Raw genomic sequence first — 14,303 nt, 5'->3', positions numbered from 1 at the left:
AGACTGATGCCTCTCGATCTCGACAGTCATCTGTAGACTCTCAGGCCACCGGGCCTAACTTTCCCACCACAAGTTCAGAGTCTTGGCTGGAGCAGTATCCCACGCACTCGTCTCATGCTGGTATGCATTCGCCTGAACAGCAACCCAGAGCCTATCCGGCCAGACGAAGCTCTGTGTTTAACTTGCGGTCAAGGAGTAATACCGCGACGTCCTTAACTCCTTCATTACTGTCTCTTAGCCATTCCGAAATGGCTGAACATGAAGGTTCATGGCATGGCTCACCACCTGGACATCGACAGATAGGCAACAGAAGCCATAAAGAGTCAACTGGATCGAGGAGGTCTTTGTTCCGTGGCAAGAAGGGAAAGAGGCTGAGCGAGACGCCCATGATTAACGTCGATGAATATGAAGGGGACGCCAACGAGAGGCGATCATCAATCTTGCGAAAGAGCAAAAGGTTCAACAGCCAAGCTGAGGATGCTGGTAAGTGGCAGTTTCCCAATACCGAGCCTACATGCTTACCATCATACAAGGTCCAAGCCTAATAAGCCGTATTTCCAGCCCATTCGATTTTCAGCACCTCTCCCACACCGATCGGCATCAAATTGCTGCTCTCGAAAAGCAACTCCCTGATACACCAACCGATAGCCTCCATTTTAGGAACTTTTCTTCTGAGAACCTTGCAACTGGAGAGGATAGATCCTCATCTGCCCTTGGCTTTAGGTCACCGCCCCGCAGTCCAGAAGCACGCCACGAGTCGGAAAATGCACCCCATTTTCCAATGTCGCGGCGACCACTTCGCCTAGCCCGGTCCATAGAGAGTTTCTCCCAGCCTGGTGTCAGCCCTCGTAAACATACTCACACATCTTCCTCGGTACAGGCGCCTCTTCAGTCACCCCATCTTCCTCTTGGACCTCCTTTTGGTACACCTGAGCTCGCATACGAAGAATCAGGATCAATCCCACGTAGATCGTCTCGATCGAAGCGAGAGTCGGGTATCTGGGACTCGTTTGCGCTGTCGGCTGTATCCACACCGGATATAATACCTGAAATACTGGAGGACTCGTCGTATTTCGGCCATGCAGTAACAACGCCTGATGACTCAGCTATTCACGCAACCACACCGCCATCGTTTAGCCCTAGTCTCGCAGATGTCGCTGAGGAACCGGAAAGGTTTGTCAGCCCAAGACCTGCACCACAGCCGCCGCTTAAGACCCCAACTTCGCCAAGATCACCCTATTTTGGATCGTTCTCCTTCCAGAGCCCTCGATCACCGGTCACCTCCAGAGCACACGGTCGGGGTCAATCTCCTGCCTCGCCGAGGGCAGCGCCGTCTGTCTCGCGACCCTCATCACAGATGTCAGATACATTGGGGTCGGGTAGTATCCCAAGGAGAATGTCCATTCGGAGGCCTACTCATCGTCGCCAGTCGAACACATGGCGCGCAATAGAGGAGTCATGGGAAGAAGACGTTGACTATATCTATGACAACGCACTCGAAGCTGACTGTGATTTTGAGTGGGATCGTGCATCTGATGACGGTGTACGCTGTTGCGAAACACCTTCTGCTGAGCAAGCGAACAATGACAGTTCGAGAATCACGTCCGCTGATCGAGAGCGCTTCGCTTCTGACAATTTCCGATCGTCGTTACTTGTTCCTAGCACAGGGAGTGTACCAGAGCTTGTCCTAGCTTCTGCGATATCCACATCTACCATGGGTACTGGACTACCACCAACACCATCAGGATTCTTCAATGCCAACCGCTTTAGTGGCGATACTGGCTTCATACTCAGCCCCTCTCTCCTCGTTCCTCAAGAGTACAAAGATAATAGAGAAGTCACCTACGAGGATCTGCTTGACGAGTACGCTGGTTCCGATCGGCACTTTCCAATGCTTGACGCAAGCCAAAGCGCGACTAGCTCGGCTCGTAGTAGTCGTGTCCGACTTAGCAGACGAAGCTCCTACGATAGTAGCCTTATGTCCTCCGTCCAGGGCTCTGGTCTCTGGAGCTCCCCTGTACGGCGTTCGGCGAGTTCTGCAGGAAGTGTGCCAGAGCTGATTCCTTCTCGTCGTAGCCGAAAATCACTTGGCTACAGTCTAGCAGGTGATCAACTATCGGAGCAGATTGCGTTTCTTAACCAGGACAAGGAAGACGATGATGTTACGCCGCCAGGGCGCACTCTGGAAGGGCGAACATTCTTCGCTTCAGACGACGAAGTGCCACAAGATGAGGAGCAATCTCGCAGCTCTATTGAGACTGAGCTCAGGGCTTCCCTTGATCTGGCTCGACGTGGCTCGCAACGTACGAATCATCCCACTGTCGAAGAAGAGCTCAAGTCATCCCTCGATCTTGCGCGTCAAGGGTCGCAGCGCTCTGCTCGTACTTCAGCACGTCAACACAAGCAAGCTTTGTCTGACGGTGCCGCCAAACTACTTTCTGTCTCTGTCCCAAACGAGGATCAATCGGCCAAGCTACGCAATCGCTCAGCGACCACAGCACAGGCACGCTCCCCTATGCTAAGCCTCTTCCCAGCACCACCACGCAACACATCCACCACTTCGCAAATGTAAATCAAAACACCACCATCAACAATCCATCATCACGGCGCCCTTAATAATAGTCTCACCAACAGCGTCTCTCTATACTGAAGCCCGGGAGGCTTCTGAAGCATGGCTGGCTATGCTTCTTGTCACGTTAACAACGACAACATTGCATTCGATGTATATATTGACGAGTCATGTTCTTTTCTTGTGTATCTACTTCCTGTCCCATTGTCAATGGGAGGCCAAAAGTCGGAGGCGTTCCATTTAGTTTCGCACGTTTCGGTTTTCCTTGCGTCAGCTTCTCGTCGGCTCGCTTATGTGCATCTCGTTGGCGCACTTTCGTCTCATTACATAGATCTGTTTTATAACACTTGCGCAACAATCGTCTCCTATGTTGGAAAGGAGAATTGTCTATCACAGAGAGTACGAAATTAATCACCATTGGATGTTGGAACCACTGCATAAATGTTTGTTTGTGTTAATCTTGTTCCTCTATCAAAAGATGCATGCGATCACTGCCATACAAAATCAATCAATATAACCACACCGCCATCCTCATCATCTTTATTGCCTTTCGTGTTTGATTTACCTATATCCAGCTGTATATTATGACTTGAGAAGAGGTGACTGATTATATAACCCTCGCGTTGAGCTATGCAGGTACATGGCGCATCCCCTTAGCCTATACGGTTCCTTGTGCCTATGATTGTTACCTTCCTAACGACCACAGATCGGACCCTGACGATCTACATGGCAGCTTATTATGGGATTCGCAGGCTTATCCTGCTCGAACGTGCTCGCCCGTGCCGTTGGGTTGGTGTAAGTAGGCTGATTGGCAACTCTGGGAAAAGCAACATTGCCGTTGCATGAACGCCAAACTTGATTACATGAGCGGAGCAACTACAGCGTGACGCGATTCCGGATGATCAACGCCAGCGTGCGCAAGCATAGACAAACAGCATGGGAGATCCGCGACAGGTCGTGCAGTACATTTCGGCTAATTCGACGTTTTGATCCCATAGTCAAACGTCACGGGAACTGGTGTGACGAAAACAGGGCATCGGAGCCGCTCCTGTAGCCTTTCATCGCGTGGTTTTCGTCAAGACCGTGTTGCCTATAGAACATGGCTGACCACGAAATAGTGCAGATTGACATATCGTTCATATTAATTGCGGCGCCTGCAGCGTATAGGCTCATGTGGTTAGACGCAGCGCGTCGTCCTGAAAAGGATGTAAACAAATGGATTTTGTCGTCCCAATTGGATACAGCGCCGATGTGTTGAGGCGATTCCTTCGCAATGAAATTGCCCAAAGAGACCAGTGCCGTGATACCGAATGACTAAGTGGCAGGCTGACTGTGGATATGGTTCGTGTCGTGCTGATATCGGAGGCGAGTTGTTTGCTGGTGGGTCGCTTGCATCTAGGCTCTTAACGACTTTTGACGAATATGGAAGCTGTCGGATCGATCAGATAGTGCACCGTAGGTACACGAACTTTTACGAAAGCGTGTTGAAAGTGGCCATGATGTCCGCAGTGTCAAGGCCCTTACCTTGCATCACGCTTATCGACATGTCCGCGGCTCACAGAATCTGGGGAAGCGAGCAGCAGAGTGCACAATCTGATCTGATAAACACCCTGTTCTTACTGTTGAGGTAGTAAGAGTAAGGGTACTGGAATAGGAAACAGACCGGAGTGCTCCACTCTATACCCACATGGCAGCTCCACCAGAGCATTCGATCAGGAAGCGCGTATTACGACGAAGTCTTGCTATGATCTCAATGCGCCCCTTTGTCTGCACTGCGCCTCTACACGTAACCAACCGCGCATAATACCAACAGATTGAATATGCAGGAACCAAGACGTCCCTTATTCAAACCCCGGAACTGAACGTGTGCAAATCCGTAGATATGCCGAACCGAACAAGATCGTCCGGGTAAAAGACTTCAAGGTCCCTGGTCATATGCAAATCAGCTACCAGGGCGTACACGCGGAGCGGGACGTTCATTGTGGATTCTGTTTCAGGGCCAAGGCGTAGATAGTGTGTGGCTCGGGTAATAGACAGGTCGTTTGGATTTAGCCGGACCTCTGAACGTGCCTGAAGCGATGCAGGCTGCGCTCGTACATGGAACTTTTGTTTTATGTGTCCCATGCCCATCGGTAAGCGGGAATGTGCACATGCACATGTAAGCGATTTCGGACAGAGATCGAGACGGATTGAGGGTAGAAGAGCGATGATCATTCAGAAAGGGATGATGCGACCAGCCTAAATGTCATTCGGGACGCGGTTGCCATATGCGGTGGAACGATCGTGAAGATTTGTGAAGCACTCATTCAGCCTATGCGAAATGTCTTGATTTCGCCGACCAGATTCTTTCGATCGGCGGCTGATGCGTTCTCCATGTCTTTCTTCAGCACAGCTGGTGCTTTGACTTGCATTACATCTGATGCACTGTCTTGATCTTGGGAGACAATAGCGAACGCACTCTTTCCAACAACTTCCATTACTCCTTTGCGATGGCTGTGCAGTAAGCTTCCAGAGAACAATCGCTTATACAATCTTGGCTAAGCATCGAGTCCGTGTATTTGCAATGAGATGAAACAGTTGGTTGCCTTGACGGTCTGGTGGGAATGTAATTGATGCCAGAAAAACTGTCGACGAGGCGCTTGCTGAATTTGCACATTATGTCACAACATTACCCTCCTGAAGCCATGCTGCCGGTCAATGTTTGTATCAAATATCTGCTTGGGTATTGCGCTACAGTATGAGCTTGATGTTGTGCTCTTCTGACATTTTCGAAAACAGCTCATAGCCCCAGCTTCGCCTGCAACCATTACTTTACACGCTCTGCTCTTGTTCTTCTTACTAACCTTTTCCTAGGGAAGAAATGGGTGGTGTCGTACCGTAGCTGTTGTGTAGACACCAACTCTTAGTTGTCGATCCGGACCCAACTAAAGTTCAACGAGCGACTTCTCAATTACAAAAACGAGACAATCGTAGTTACGACAGACGATGTGGTGACATGTCAATTATTGATGAAATATATCGTACGTGTTGTTCGAGGATGGAGGTGTTACCCAGTTGCATGGTCCATCTGGGCAATCTTATCTCCGATCTCGCATACGTCATCAGTGGCCAACACTTTCACAGGGCAGCATCTTTCTTTGCTACGCCACAGTTACCCCATTGATCTCACATACTACTTTATAGATCTGAGAAGCCCATAACAGATTCCTGGCTAGTCATCGCAGTTCTTCCCAACCCTTGGCAACTCTCATTCGTGTTTGTAGAGAATTGTAACACAAGCCGCGAATCATGGTCTTCCGGATGGCCCGCCTAGCACCCCGGCCTGCCCGACTCACACCACGACGTCTTTTGTTCATCGCATCGGCAGGTGTGCTCTTTGGCGTCCTATTCTTTAGCTTAGCCCCAATCACCTCGCCACTTCCAACTTACACAGGACCGCATGAGGTTGGCATACTGGATGTTGAGACCGAGGTCCAAAAGAAAACCATTCACGACGCCGTACTGAAAGCAACTGGGGAAAAGGCTTTCGAACTCGATACACTGGCTATCACTTTATACTACCCTTCTTCTCTGCCTTTGGCGTCGCCTAGTCAGCGACCATGGGCACGACCATGGCTGCCCCAACCAGTCTCGCTCATTGGCGAGGGATATGCTCGACTTGCTGGCGTGTCGAAACTGTCTTCGGTTTTCACATTTGCCCTCTGGCTCCTTGGCTCAAGCACCGTCATCCCGGGTGTCGTTGATGCGCCCATACTTTCCAGCGCTGAACAGATACTAGGAGAAGATGGCAGTAGCACAGGCGGCTTTGGAAAGCTTATGGAGGCAGCAGAGCAGGAACATCAAGAGCTGAAAAGAGGCAACGATCTCGGAGGACTTCCCTGTATGGTTTTCACGCACGGAATGGCAGGAATGAGCCAGAGCTATGCTCACTACCTTGGGAGCATTGCAAGTCACGGCTATGTCGTCGCTGCTATCGAACATCGTGACGGAAGCGGACCCGGTACTATCATTCACCGTCCTGATGGGTCGGAACGAAAAGTCTGGCACATGAAGCTCAAAGACTTAGCAGCTGACCCGCCAATGACCGACCTAGACCTTAAGGCCGCACAACTCAACTTCCGTGAAGCTGAGATCAGCGAAACAATCAAGCTCTTCGCGCAACTCAATGCAGGTGACGCACCGATCATGAACCTCAAGCCTGGCTCACCGCGCAATGCCTTACCCGGTTTCAAGAACCGTCTCAACCTGTCTGCGGTCACAGTCGGAGGCCACTCATATGGCGCGACAGGCGTGATGCAAGCGCTCAAATCTGCCGGCTCAAAGGAAATGTCCATTAACGGCGGCGTTGCATTAGATCCTGGAAAGGGATCAGGACCACTCAACAAAGATATAGACGTACCAATACTTGTAATGCAGAGCGGAGAGTGGACAGAGAAACAAACAGGTTTCTATGGACAGGGATGGCATTTTAATGTCGTCAAGGAGATCATCGAGAATGTAAAGGAGGGATGGTTTATGACCTTGATGGGCACCGCTCATCCGTCTTGTACTGATGCGCCTCTCATCGTTCCTTGGATCATGAAGTTGGTTACTGGTACAACCCTGAACAGCAAGGATGCGCTTCATGAGTACATCGACACATCGGTTGCCTTCCTGGAGTACCTGCGAACAGGCGAGAAGAAGGGCGTTATAGAGAGCGGTGTCACGAACGACGAAGGGCCTTTCCATCGCGTAACACCACGCGAAACGGTCAAGGGCCCGCATGGCGCTGACTGGGAAGTTCACGTCGTGCCTAAAACGGAGTAGACTGCATACAATTTCAATACCAAATCGTGAGAGCATTTAAACATTTGATGGCCATCGATGTGTACACGATTCATCACTAAGCTAGATTTGTGTGAAATCTATGCCACAGCATCCATACTAGTAAGCATCAGCTGCATGAGCATCACTGGGCCCTTCCTGTACGATGAGGCTCGCACTCCGGAGCTGTAACCCGACGGGCGTAAAGTACTTGGAGACAGGAAACAATAAGAATCAAGACACTTGATAACATAAAGGAAAGGAGCCGATATAAAGCTGAGTGGTGTGTTGTTATTCGTCTCATAGTTGCATTAATTCTACCTCCACGTAGTTAGCGAGAAGCCCTTACTGCCACTCCCTCTAGACCTAGGCTGCTGTTTTTTCTCTTTCTTTGGTTTCTCCAGCCTCTTACAACTCACATCCGCCTTTACCATCATGAAACTCTGATCAAAGACATGTCCATTAGCATTACCACATCGTTCGAGTGCAGGCGCAAGTGCCAATTCTACTCTTCTGCCCTTTGCGCTGCCACTGCCACCGTATCCTCCACTGCTGTTTCCGTCATCATCTTCATACACGTCTTCCATTTCGCTGTCATAGAATCCATAGCCCCAGTATTGGTCCTTCTTACCACCAGTAAATGTAACGAATCGATAGTCGGCAAGCTGACGCTTCATCTTCAAGTCCAACGCAACAGACGCCGAGATGATTGTTCCCAGCTGTTCCTTTCCTTTGCGCAAGGAATGTGTAGACCAGGGCCGTAGTTTGCGCCGCATACGACTGCAGAAGCGGGATATTCGTTTTAGGACGGGCGCAGCATCGAAGGTGGGACGCCATTTTCCGTCTACTTGGGGGACTAGGAGGTTTACAGTCATGGCGCGCCATTGGTGGTACTCTTCGGCTTCAGCCTCGTTTTTGACAGCTAGGTGTTGTTAGCATTGCATTTACAACCCGATCGAAGCACACATGGGGTTGTACCTTTGCGCAGTGTGTCGTTGATCTCACGTAGCTTCCTGTCCCCCAGCTTTCCTGCCCAGACATATCCGCTTCCCTTCTGCCAATTGTTGAAGATCTTCTGTTGCAGCTTCATCCACACATAGGCCTGTATGAGAAGCGGTCGCTCTTCTGGATCCTTTAGATACATGTGATAGTTGTCTGTGAGGTTCCCAAACAGCTCCTTTGCTCTGTGCAGATATGGACGCTTGCTCGAAGCCTTGACAGACCCACCAAAGTACTCTTCGCTCCATATGCGGATCTCGTATCGCAGCGCGTGCAGCTCTTCCACCAGAGTGTTTTCCTCCGACTTGTACAGGACAGTACGTTTGGCGGGTAAGCCATGCGGACCCATGCTCCTTCTTTGTAGCTCTTTTCTCAGCGCATCTCGCTCTTTGGTGACTGAATAGTACCGCTGTATGAGGTCATCTTGACTGTTGCCCCTCGACGCGTCCGGTCGCGAGGGACTTTTGGGCGGTACGAGGGGGCTGATAGTCGCGCTTAGTCGGTGCGGACGAGGTGAGGCTGCAGACTCGTCCGACGATGTATCTTCGGCCGACGTTGCAGTGACTTTCTCGAACTTGAGGGGTGGTATGTAGGGCGCCTTCCGTCTATGCCTGGGAATCAGGACCTCCTCGTCGGACCATTCGTCGCCAACTTCGGGAAATGGGTAGCCTTGTTGCTCCATGACAGGCGATTCAACCGTCGACGCAGATTGTGGTTCCTGGATGACTTCGGCGGAGGGGCAGGTGAGCTTGAGCGACTTGAGAGTAGAGTCGCGGACATCTATGGATGCGACCTGGTCAGCGCACTATATTCCAATAGCCCCAATGCCCACACGCACCAGGAGATAGAGTCGCCATCTCAACAAAGAGCGAGCATGTTGCTCTTGTGGTATGCGCTCAATGTTGATCCTGCCAGTGATGATCCTGCCAGCGGTGAAGCCTCTTGGTAGTCTATGCTGCTATCCGTTCCCGCACTCTCATCTCAGATCAGCTTCGGACAAAGCTGCAGCGGGGCCGACGATGTCTATGGCCTTGGGAGAGATGACTGGAGGCTCTGGACGACTTTGTGGGCAGGCCCTCACCAAGGACGGCAGCATGGCGCAAGCAAGCTTTTGCTGCTATCTAGGCCCAGCCTCGCCGCGAAAGGAAGCCCTGGCGGTTCAGCATGCACCACTCAGAGCGAGCAGGCGACGGAACGAGCTGCAATCACACCAGTGACGTGTGACGAAGTGCATTGCAGGCGGCGATGGGTCCACGATTGGGTGGAAAAGAGGGAGGCTTTCGGCAGCTTCGCTTATCTAGCGTGCACCTGTCACCTGAATGCGACAACGCGACGGCACGACCTCGGGCTCCACTTAAACCACGTTTCTGCCACTGACTTGCCCGTGTTTGCGAACTCAATTCTGCTGACTGACATGGTACCTGATCGATACACGCAATTTCCGATTCCAAAAGCATATCGTGCAAAGGCCACCTAGGCACTCTGCCATTGCCAGCAAGCCTCATCCTGGAGTACACAATACTCCCGGCCTCCGCAATTCTTCTCCCCCACTGTGCATCTCGTATACACCAATCATTGTCGCCTACCTTCCCCAGCCCCCTCACCCCCCCCTCCCCCATCCGTGTCACGTCCACAATGCTTGGTGGAGTTGTATACATTAGTACACACACGACAACATGCATCCGGGTTCGGGCTGCTTACCTCTGAGCAGACGACGACTGCAAGACACCGTCACTATTCCCTCTGGCTGCTATCGAGCTGCCTACAGCTCCGTCCACAAACGCGCTGATCACGACGAGGCCTACGAGAAGAAGCATGGACCAGAAAAGCTTCCTCTGCAAGCCTCCATATATCGCGACTGATGTTTGGCGATTGTGGAATCCTTTATGACCACGCCTTAGTGCTCAAAGTCGCTGCACTGATCTCGATCTCAATCTCTACACAAGAGCCTCGTTCTCGAAGGACTAGATCGCTGTCTAGCATCTTTGAGCAATGCCACAACATGTTAACTTCGATTCGATTCGCAAGAGGCCCTGCCGCAGTACAACAAAAGAAAACGCTTGGCTTAGATCCGATGTCGTGTAACAAAAAGGTGGAGAACGTTGCTTGATGCGACGCGTGGACGACATAAACCCATCGCAGTCGTTCTCATGCGCGGGCAAGAGGTGTCAGCACAGGTGTTTTTTTCCTGCTTGGGAAGTGTTCCAGCAAAAACGGGGGCTGGAAAGGATCATATCGTGAGCATGCGGCTGACGCTGACTATAAGCAGTACCTGGGGTCGTGTTGCGAAGGCATGTATAACATGAGAGCATCTCCTTCCTCGTTATGAACTGTGAAACCAAAGCTCGAATCTTCCATCGAATGTGAGTATCGATAGAAGGCTCTGGAGGACTCTCTTTCGTAGACGCGGCTCGATGTGCAAATCCCTAAAATCCTCTCTCGTATTGTCTGCAAACAGCTGGGCTTCCCTCTTTGCATTCTCGAGAAATTTCCCGCTCTTACAACTCTATACCGTTCAGGCTGCGCGCTCGTCTAGATGTTCCAACATAACGAACAGCCGAAATGACTTGAGGACTTCAGTAAGAATGATCGATCATGGCAACGACACAGAAAGGAAGACTGCAGAGAAACAATCTGCTGTTACGCCGGATCATGTTGAGAAGAGTCTTTGTTGAAACAAATGAAACACCTGCGAGATACCTCGGAGATTCCTATCAAACCCCTTAACTGATAGCGATTTATTACCGCACCCGCTGGTATATGACGCACGCTTACTAACTTTACCTAAGCTGTAGTGTGAGATCTGTACACTGTCCAACGAGAATGAGGCTGTACTTTGGCATGTGATACCATGACGACACAGGGCTCGTAAGCAAAGCCTAAAGACACTGGATGATGTTCGACCTATGAGGCTCTCGTATGTACCGAGGTGTCTGGTGTCAAAGTTTCGGCGGATCGTTCTCGGAGCAAGGCTGATCGTCACTAAGGCCGAAACGGGTAACGGCGGCCCGTTCAGCTAGTGGGGCGAGAATCGCAACGAACTTCAGGGTGTGACGGAACCATTTCTTTCCCGGCGACCGATCCACACTGTTGAAAACTTCAAGTCTCATATGCAGACTGTCACAACCCTTACCCGAGCATGGTGGAAACGAAGACCAGCACATCGTCTAATTCGCCAGGCTCAACAAGCAAACCCAGTGGAGGGCGGCACCGCGTCATTTCGTCATGCTTGACGTGTCGACGCAGGAAGGTCAAGTGTGATCATGTTCATCCAGTCTGTGGTTCCTGTACGCGAGGAAACCATGTGTGTACCTGGACAGATCAGATAGCGGCTTCCACCGCCACTGGAAGGATTTCGAAACCTACAGCCACGAACAACAATGGAAAGATCGGAAAAGGCAGTGACGTGCAAGCTCGCTTAGACAGACTGGAGTATCTCTTAGAGAAAGCCGTTGCAGGACAGGGGGCAAAGCCCACGGGATCCGTACGATCCAGTGTTGATTTCGATAGGAAAGAGGCGGAAGCACTAACCCCATCATCGAATAGCCAAACTTCACATGGAGGAGGAATAGCTTCCGATGGCGGAGATGGAACACTGTTGTTGAATGATGGACAGTCTCAATTTGTTTCGTCTTTGCATTTCGCATTGCTCGCTGATGAGGTGAGTGTCGCTTCCCAAAGCCTCGTTTCTTTCGCAGATGGAGCCACAGAGCTGGTACATACAGAACTATTGGTTTTTAAATTCTCAAACCTGGAATATGGCTGATGGAATATTAGATACAAGACATCAAGGCTTTGCTTGGCGACAAAACCGATGAAGAGAGAAAGGAAGTACCACAAAGCAGTCTGGTTGATCTGCTCTCCCTGGGTCGTGCAGGAGCAGGATCAGATCTGGAAAACCTATTGCCCAGCACCCAAGAGCATCGTGATACGCTCCTCGACGTCTATTTCGCAAACGTAGACCCGATGGTTAGGATCACACATAGACCAACAGTGCTCCGCAAGTTTTCCACCTACAACAACGAAGCACATCCTCTCGCATATGCCATCTACTTCTCTGCTATCAACTCGCTACCCCCTAAGGTAGTACACAACAAGTTTGGCGAGACTAAGGAATCGCTTCTCGATCGATTTCAGTTGGGTGTTGAAATCTCGCTGGCCCGGGAAAACTATCTCACGACATCAAGTCTGGAGATCTTCCAGGGTTTCGTACTGTGGTTAACTTGTATTACCAGGGAAGAGGACATGGGTAAGCGCAACCATTTCTCTGTAATGTAATAACGCTTACACGTATAGTAGGCAAAGCGTGGGTTTTGATAGGTATTGCATTTCGCATCGCTCTGAACCAGGGTCTGCACCGAGATCCGTCTTTGTTCCCAACCGGTTCTATGGACGCCTTAACTATCGAACTACGTCGTCGTATGTGGCATCAGCTAGGCCACTTGGAGTTCCGGGCCGCAGAATGTAAGGGGCAGGAACCGAGCATCACCGAAGACTTCTACACTACGCTATTGCCACGTAATATCGATGATGAAGACCTGGTAGATGGCGCAAGCCCTGGTCCGGCCCCATATAACGAACAAAAGTTCACATCCATGTCGTTTCAACTAGTCAGATTCAACGGCATGCGAGCCCTACGACGCATAATCCAGAGTACTTACCGCCTCGAAAGACGTATGCTCGACTCTGGGCTCCATGGAACATCCCGTCCTGATCCTGCACAAGAGCTTAGAGATCTCTACGAACAGATCAAGGTCATGCTTGACGAAGTTCATGAAGAGAACCAACGAAAATTCCTGCAATATCTAACCCCGGAGGTACCAATGGAGAGGCTGACATTGGGACTGGCTTCGCTTTTGGAGTGGCGCGCTTACCTGCTGTTCTGGCTTAGAATGCCGCGTGCTTATCGTGATGTAGTCTTCTCGGATGAGATTCGCCGGTCGTACGTACCTCTACAGCACAATATCCTACTTCGCAGAACAAGAACAACTGACCATGATAGGATCTTCGAGAAATCAGTCAACTGTGTAGAGACACTAAATGGAGCAGCAGCGGATGTTGACGCCGCTCGCTTTCAATGGCACATTGGTCAGTAATACCAACACTCCTAGACACAAGAGCTAATCCTTGAAGGTGGGATTGCTTCCTTCCAGGCTATCATGCACATCCTATCGGAACTTCGCAACCCTCTCTTCGACGCACCGGACCGGCAACGCGCGCTTAGAGCTCTACAGATGTCTCGAATACTTCGAGAAAACAACAGTGCCAAAGCATGGCAAGCTGTGAAGAACATGATCGACAAGGCTGTATCCGAACATAATCTCTCCCCAAGGAGCACGTCGCAGCCTACGGGCCACTACATCAATCCACCAATGGTGCCATCCATATCCGTGCCGATGAACAATGCATCGAGCAGTAACACGAGCGTATATCCGGCGATGCAAGCTATTCCAAGCTACGCCTTCCAAAACTCGTCTGCGACCTTTGACCGGCAGCCTATCTCAGGACGTTCTCAACCTCAAGCAATGGCGACTGAGCCAGACTTACTGCAATCAATGCAGTCCATCCAGGATCGTGCACCATGCTGGGATGATATAAACCTTAGCAACATTAACAACATCGTAGGCGATGTACAAGCTAACACAGATGTAATCCCCGACTTCGACTTTGTAAGTGAAGCGATACTTTGGGATCATTGAGTGTATCTGGCTAACTAGGCAGGGATTCTGGGGCGACCCTTTCAACTACGAGAACGAGCCTGCTGCAATGCCGTTACAAGACGGCTACTTTCCTCAGTGGCTTGGATGATTCGCAGTGCAGAAGCGGATCAAGCAATACTCACCGTATTCTGAACCACCCCCGAACATCGAGACACGTTGAACGAATACATACGCCACGCAAAGAGCTGAGAAATCAGTATAGCAGTCCTCTC

At 50.7% G+C, this 14,303-nt stretch overlaps 5 protein-coding genes across 5 annotated transcripts; 4 read left to right on the top strand and 1 right to left on the bottom strand.

Annotated features, from left to right (window-relative positions):
• Positions 1–248: 248 nt before the first annotated feature.
• On the top strand, positions 249–2,572 carry CC77DRAFT_934432 (hypothetical protein; the record flags this gene model as incomplete). The annotated part of the gene is made up of 2 exons (XM_018534384.1): positions 249–483; positions 534–2,572. The coding sequence occupies 2 exons, from the start codon at positions 249–251 to the stop codon at positions 2,570–2,572; spliced, it is 2,274 nt and encodes a 757-aa protein (XP_018386565.1).
• Positions 2,573–5,695: 3,123 nt separating this feature from the next.
• On the top strand, positions 5,696–7,570 carry CC77DRAFT_1019930 (hypothetical protein). Its single transcript, XM_018524945.1, has one exon. The coding sequence runs from the start codon at positions 5,858–5,860 to the stop codon at positions 7,373–7,375; it is 1,518 nt and encodes a 505-aa protein (XP_018386564.1). The 5' UTR covers positions 5,696–5,857; the 3' UTR covers positions 7,376–7,570.
• A 75-nt stretch (positions 7,571–7,645) lies between these two features.
• Positions 7,646–9,391, bottom strand: CC77DRAFT_1019929 (hypothetical protein). The gene is made up of 3 exons (XM_018524944.1): positions 9,210–9,391; positions 8,351–9,151; positions 7,646–8,294 (listed from the first exon to the last, which is right to left on the bottom strand). The coding sequence occupies exons 1-3, from the start codon at positions 9,226–9,228 to the stop codon at positions 7,690–7,692; spliced, it is 1,425 nt and encodes a 474-aa protein (XP_018386563.1). The 5' UTR covers positions 9,229–9,391; the 3' UTR covers positions 7,646–7,689.
• Positions 9,210–9,643, top strand: CC77DRAFT_1019928 (hypothetical protein). Its single transcript, XM_018524943.1, has one exon. The coding sequence runs from the start codon at positions 9,271–9,273 to the stop codon at positions 9,586–9,588; it is 318 nt and encodes a 105-aa protein (XP_018386562.1). The 5' UTR covers positions 9,210–9,270; the 3' UTR covers positions 9,589–9,643.
• A 1,529-nt stretch (positions 9,644–11,172) lies between these two features.
• CC77DRAFT_853081 (hypothetical protein) lies at positions 11,173–14,243 on the top strand. The gene is made up of 6 exons (XM_018533434.1): positions 11,173–12,032; positions 12,149–12,620; positions 12,671–13,313; positions 13,374–13,459; positions 13,505–14,040; positions 14,093–14,243. Exons 1-6 carry the CDS (start codon positions 11,511–11,513, stop codon positions 14,177–14,179), a joined length of 2,346 nt encoding a protein of 781 aa, XP_018386561.1. The 5' UTR covers positions 11,173–11,510; the 3' UTR covers positions 14,180–14,243.
• Positions 14,244–14,303: the final 60 nt, after the last annotated feature.

This window comes from Alternaria alternata, assembly GCF_001642055.1.
Source record: "Alternaria alternata strain SRC1lrK2f unplaced genomic scaffold CC77scaffold_9, whole genome shotgun sequence".
In the NCBI taxonomy this organism is placed as follows: Eukaryota; Fungi; Ascomycota; class Dothideomycetes; order Pleosporales; family Pleosporaceae; genus Alternaria; species Alternaria alternata.
Note: the sequence above shows the minus strand (reverse complement) of the source record. Positions and strands in the feature narration are given on the sequence as shown.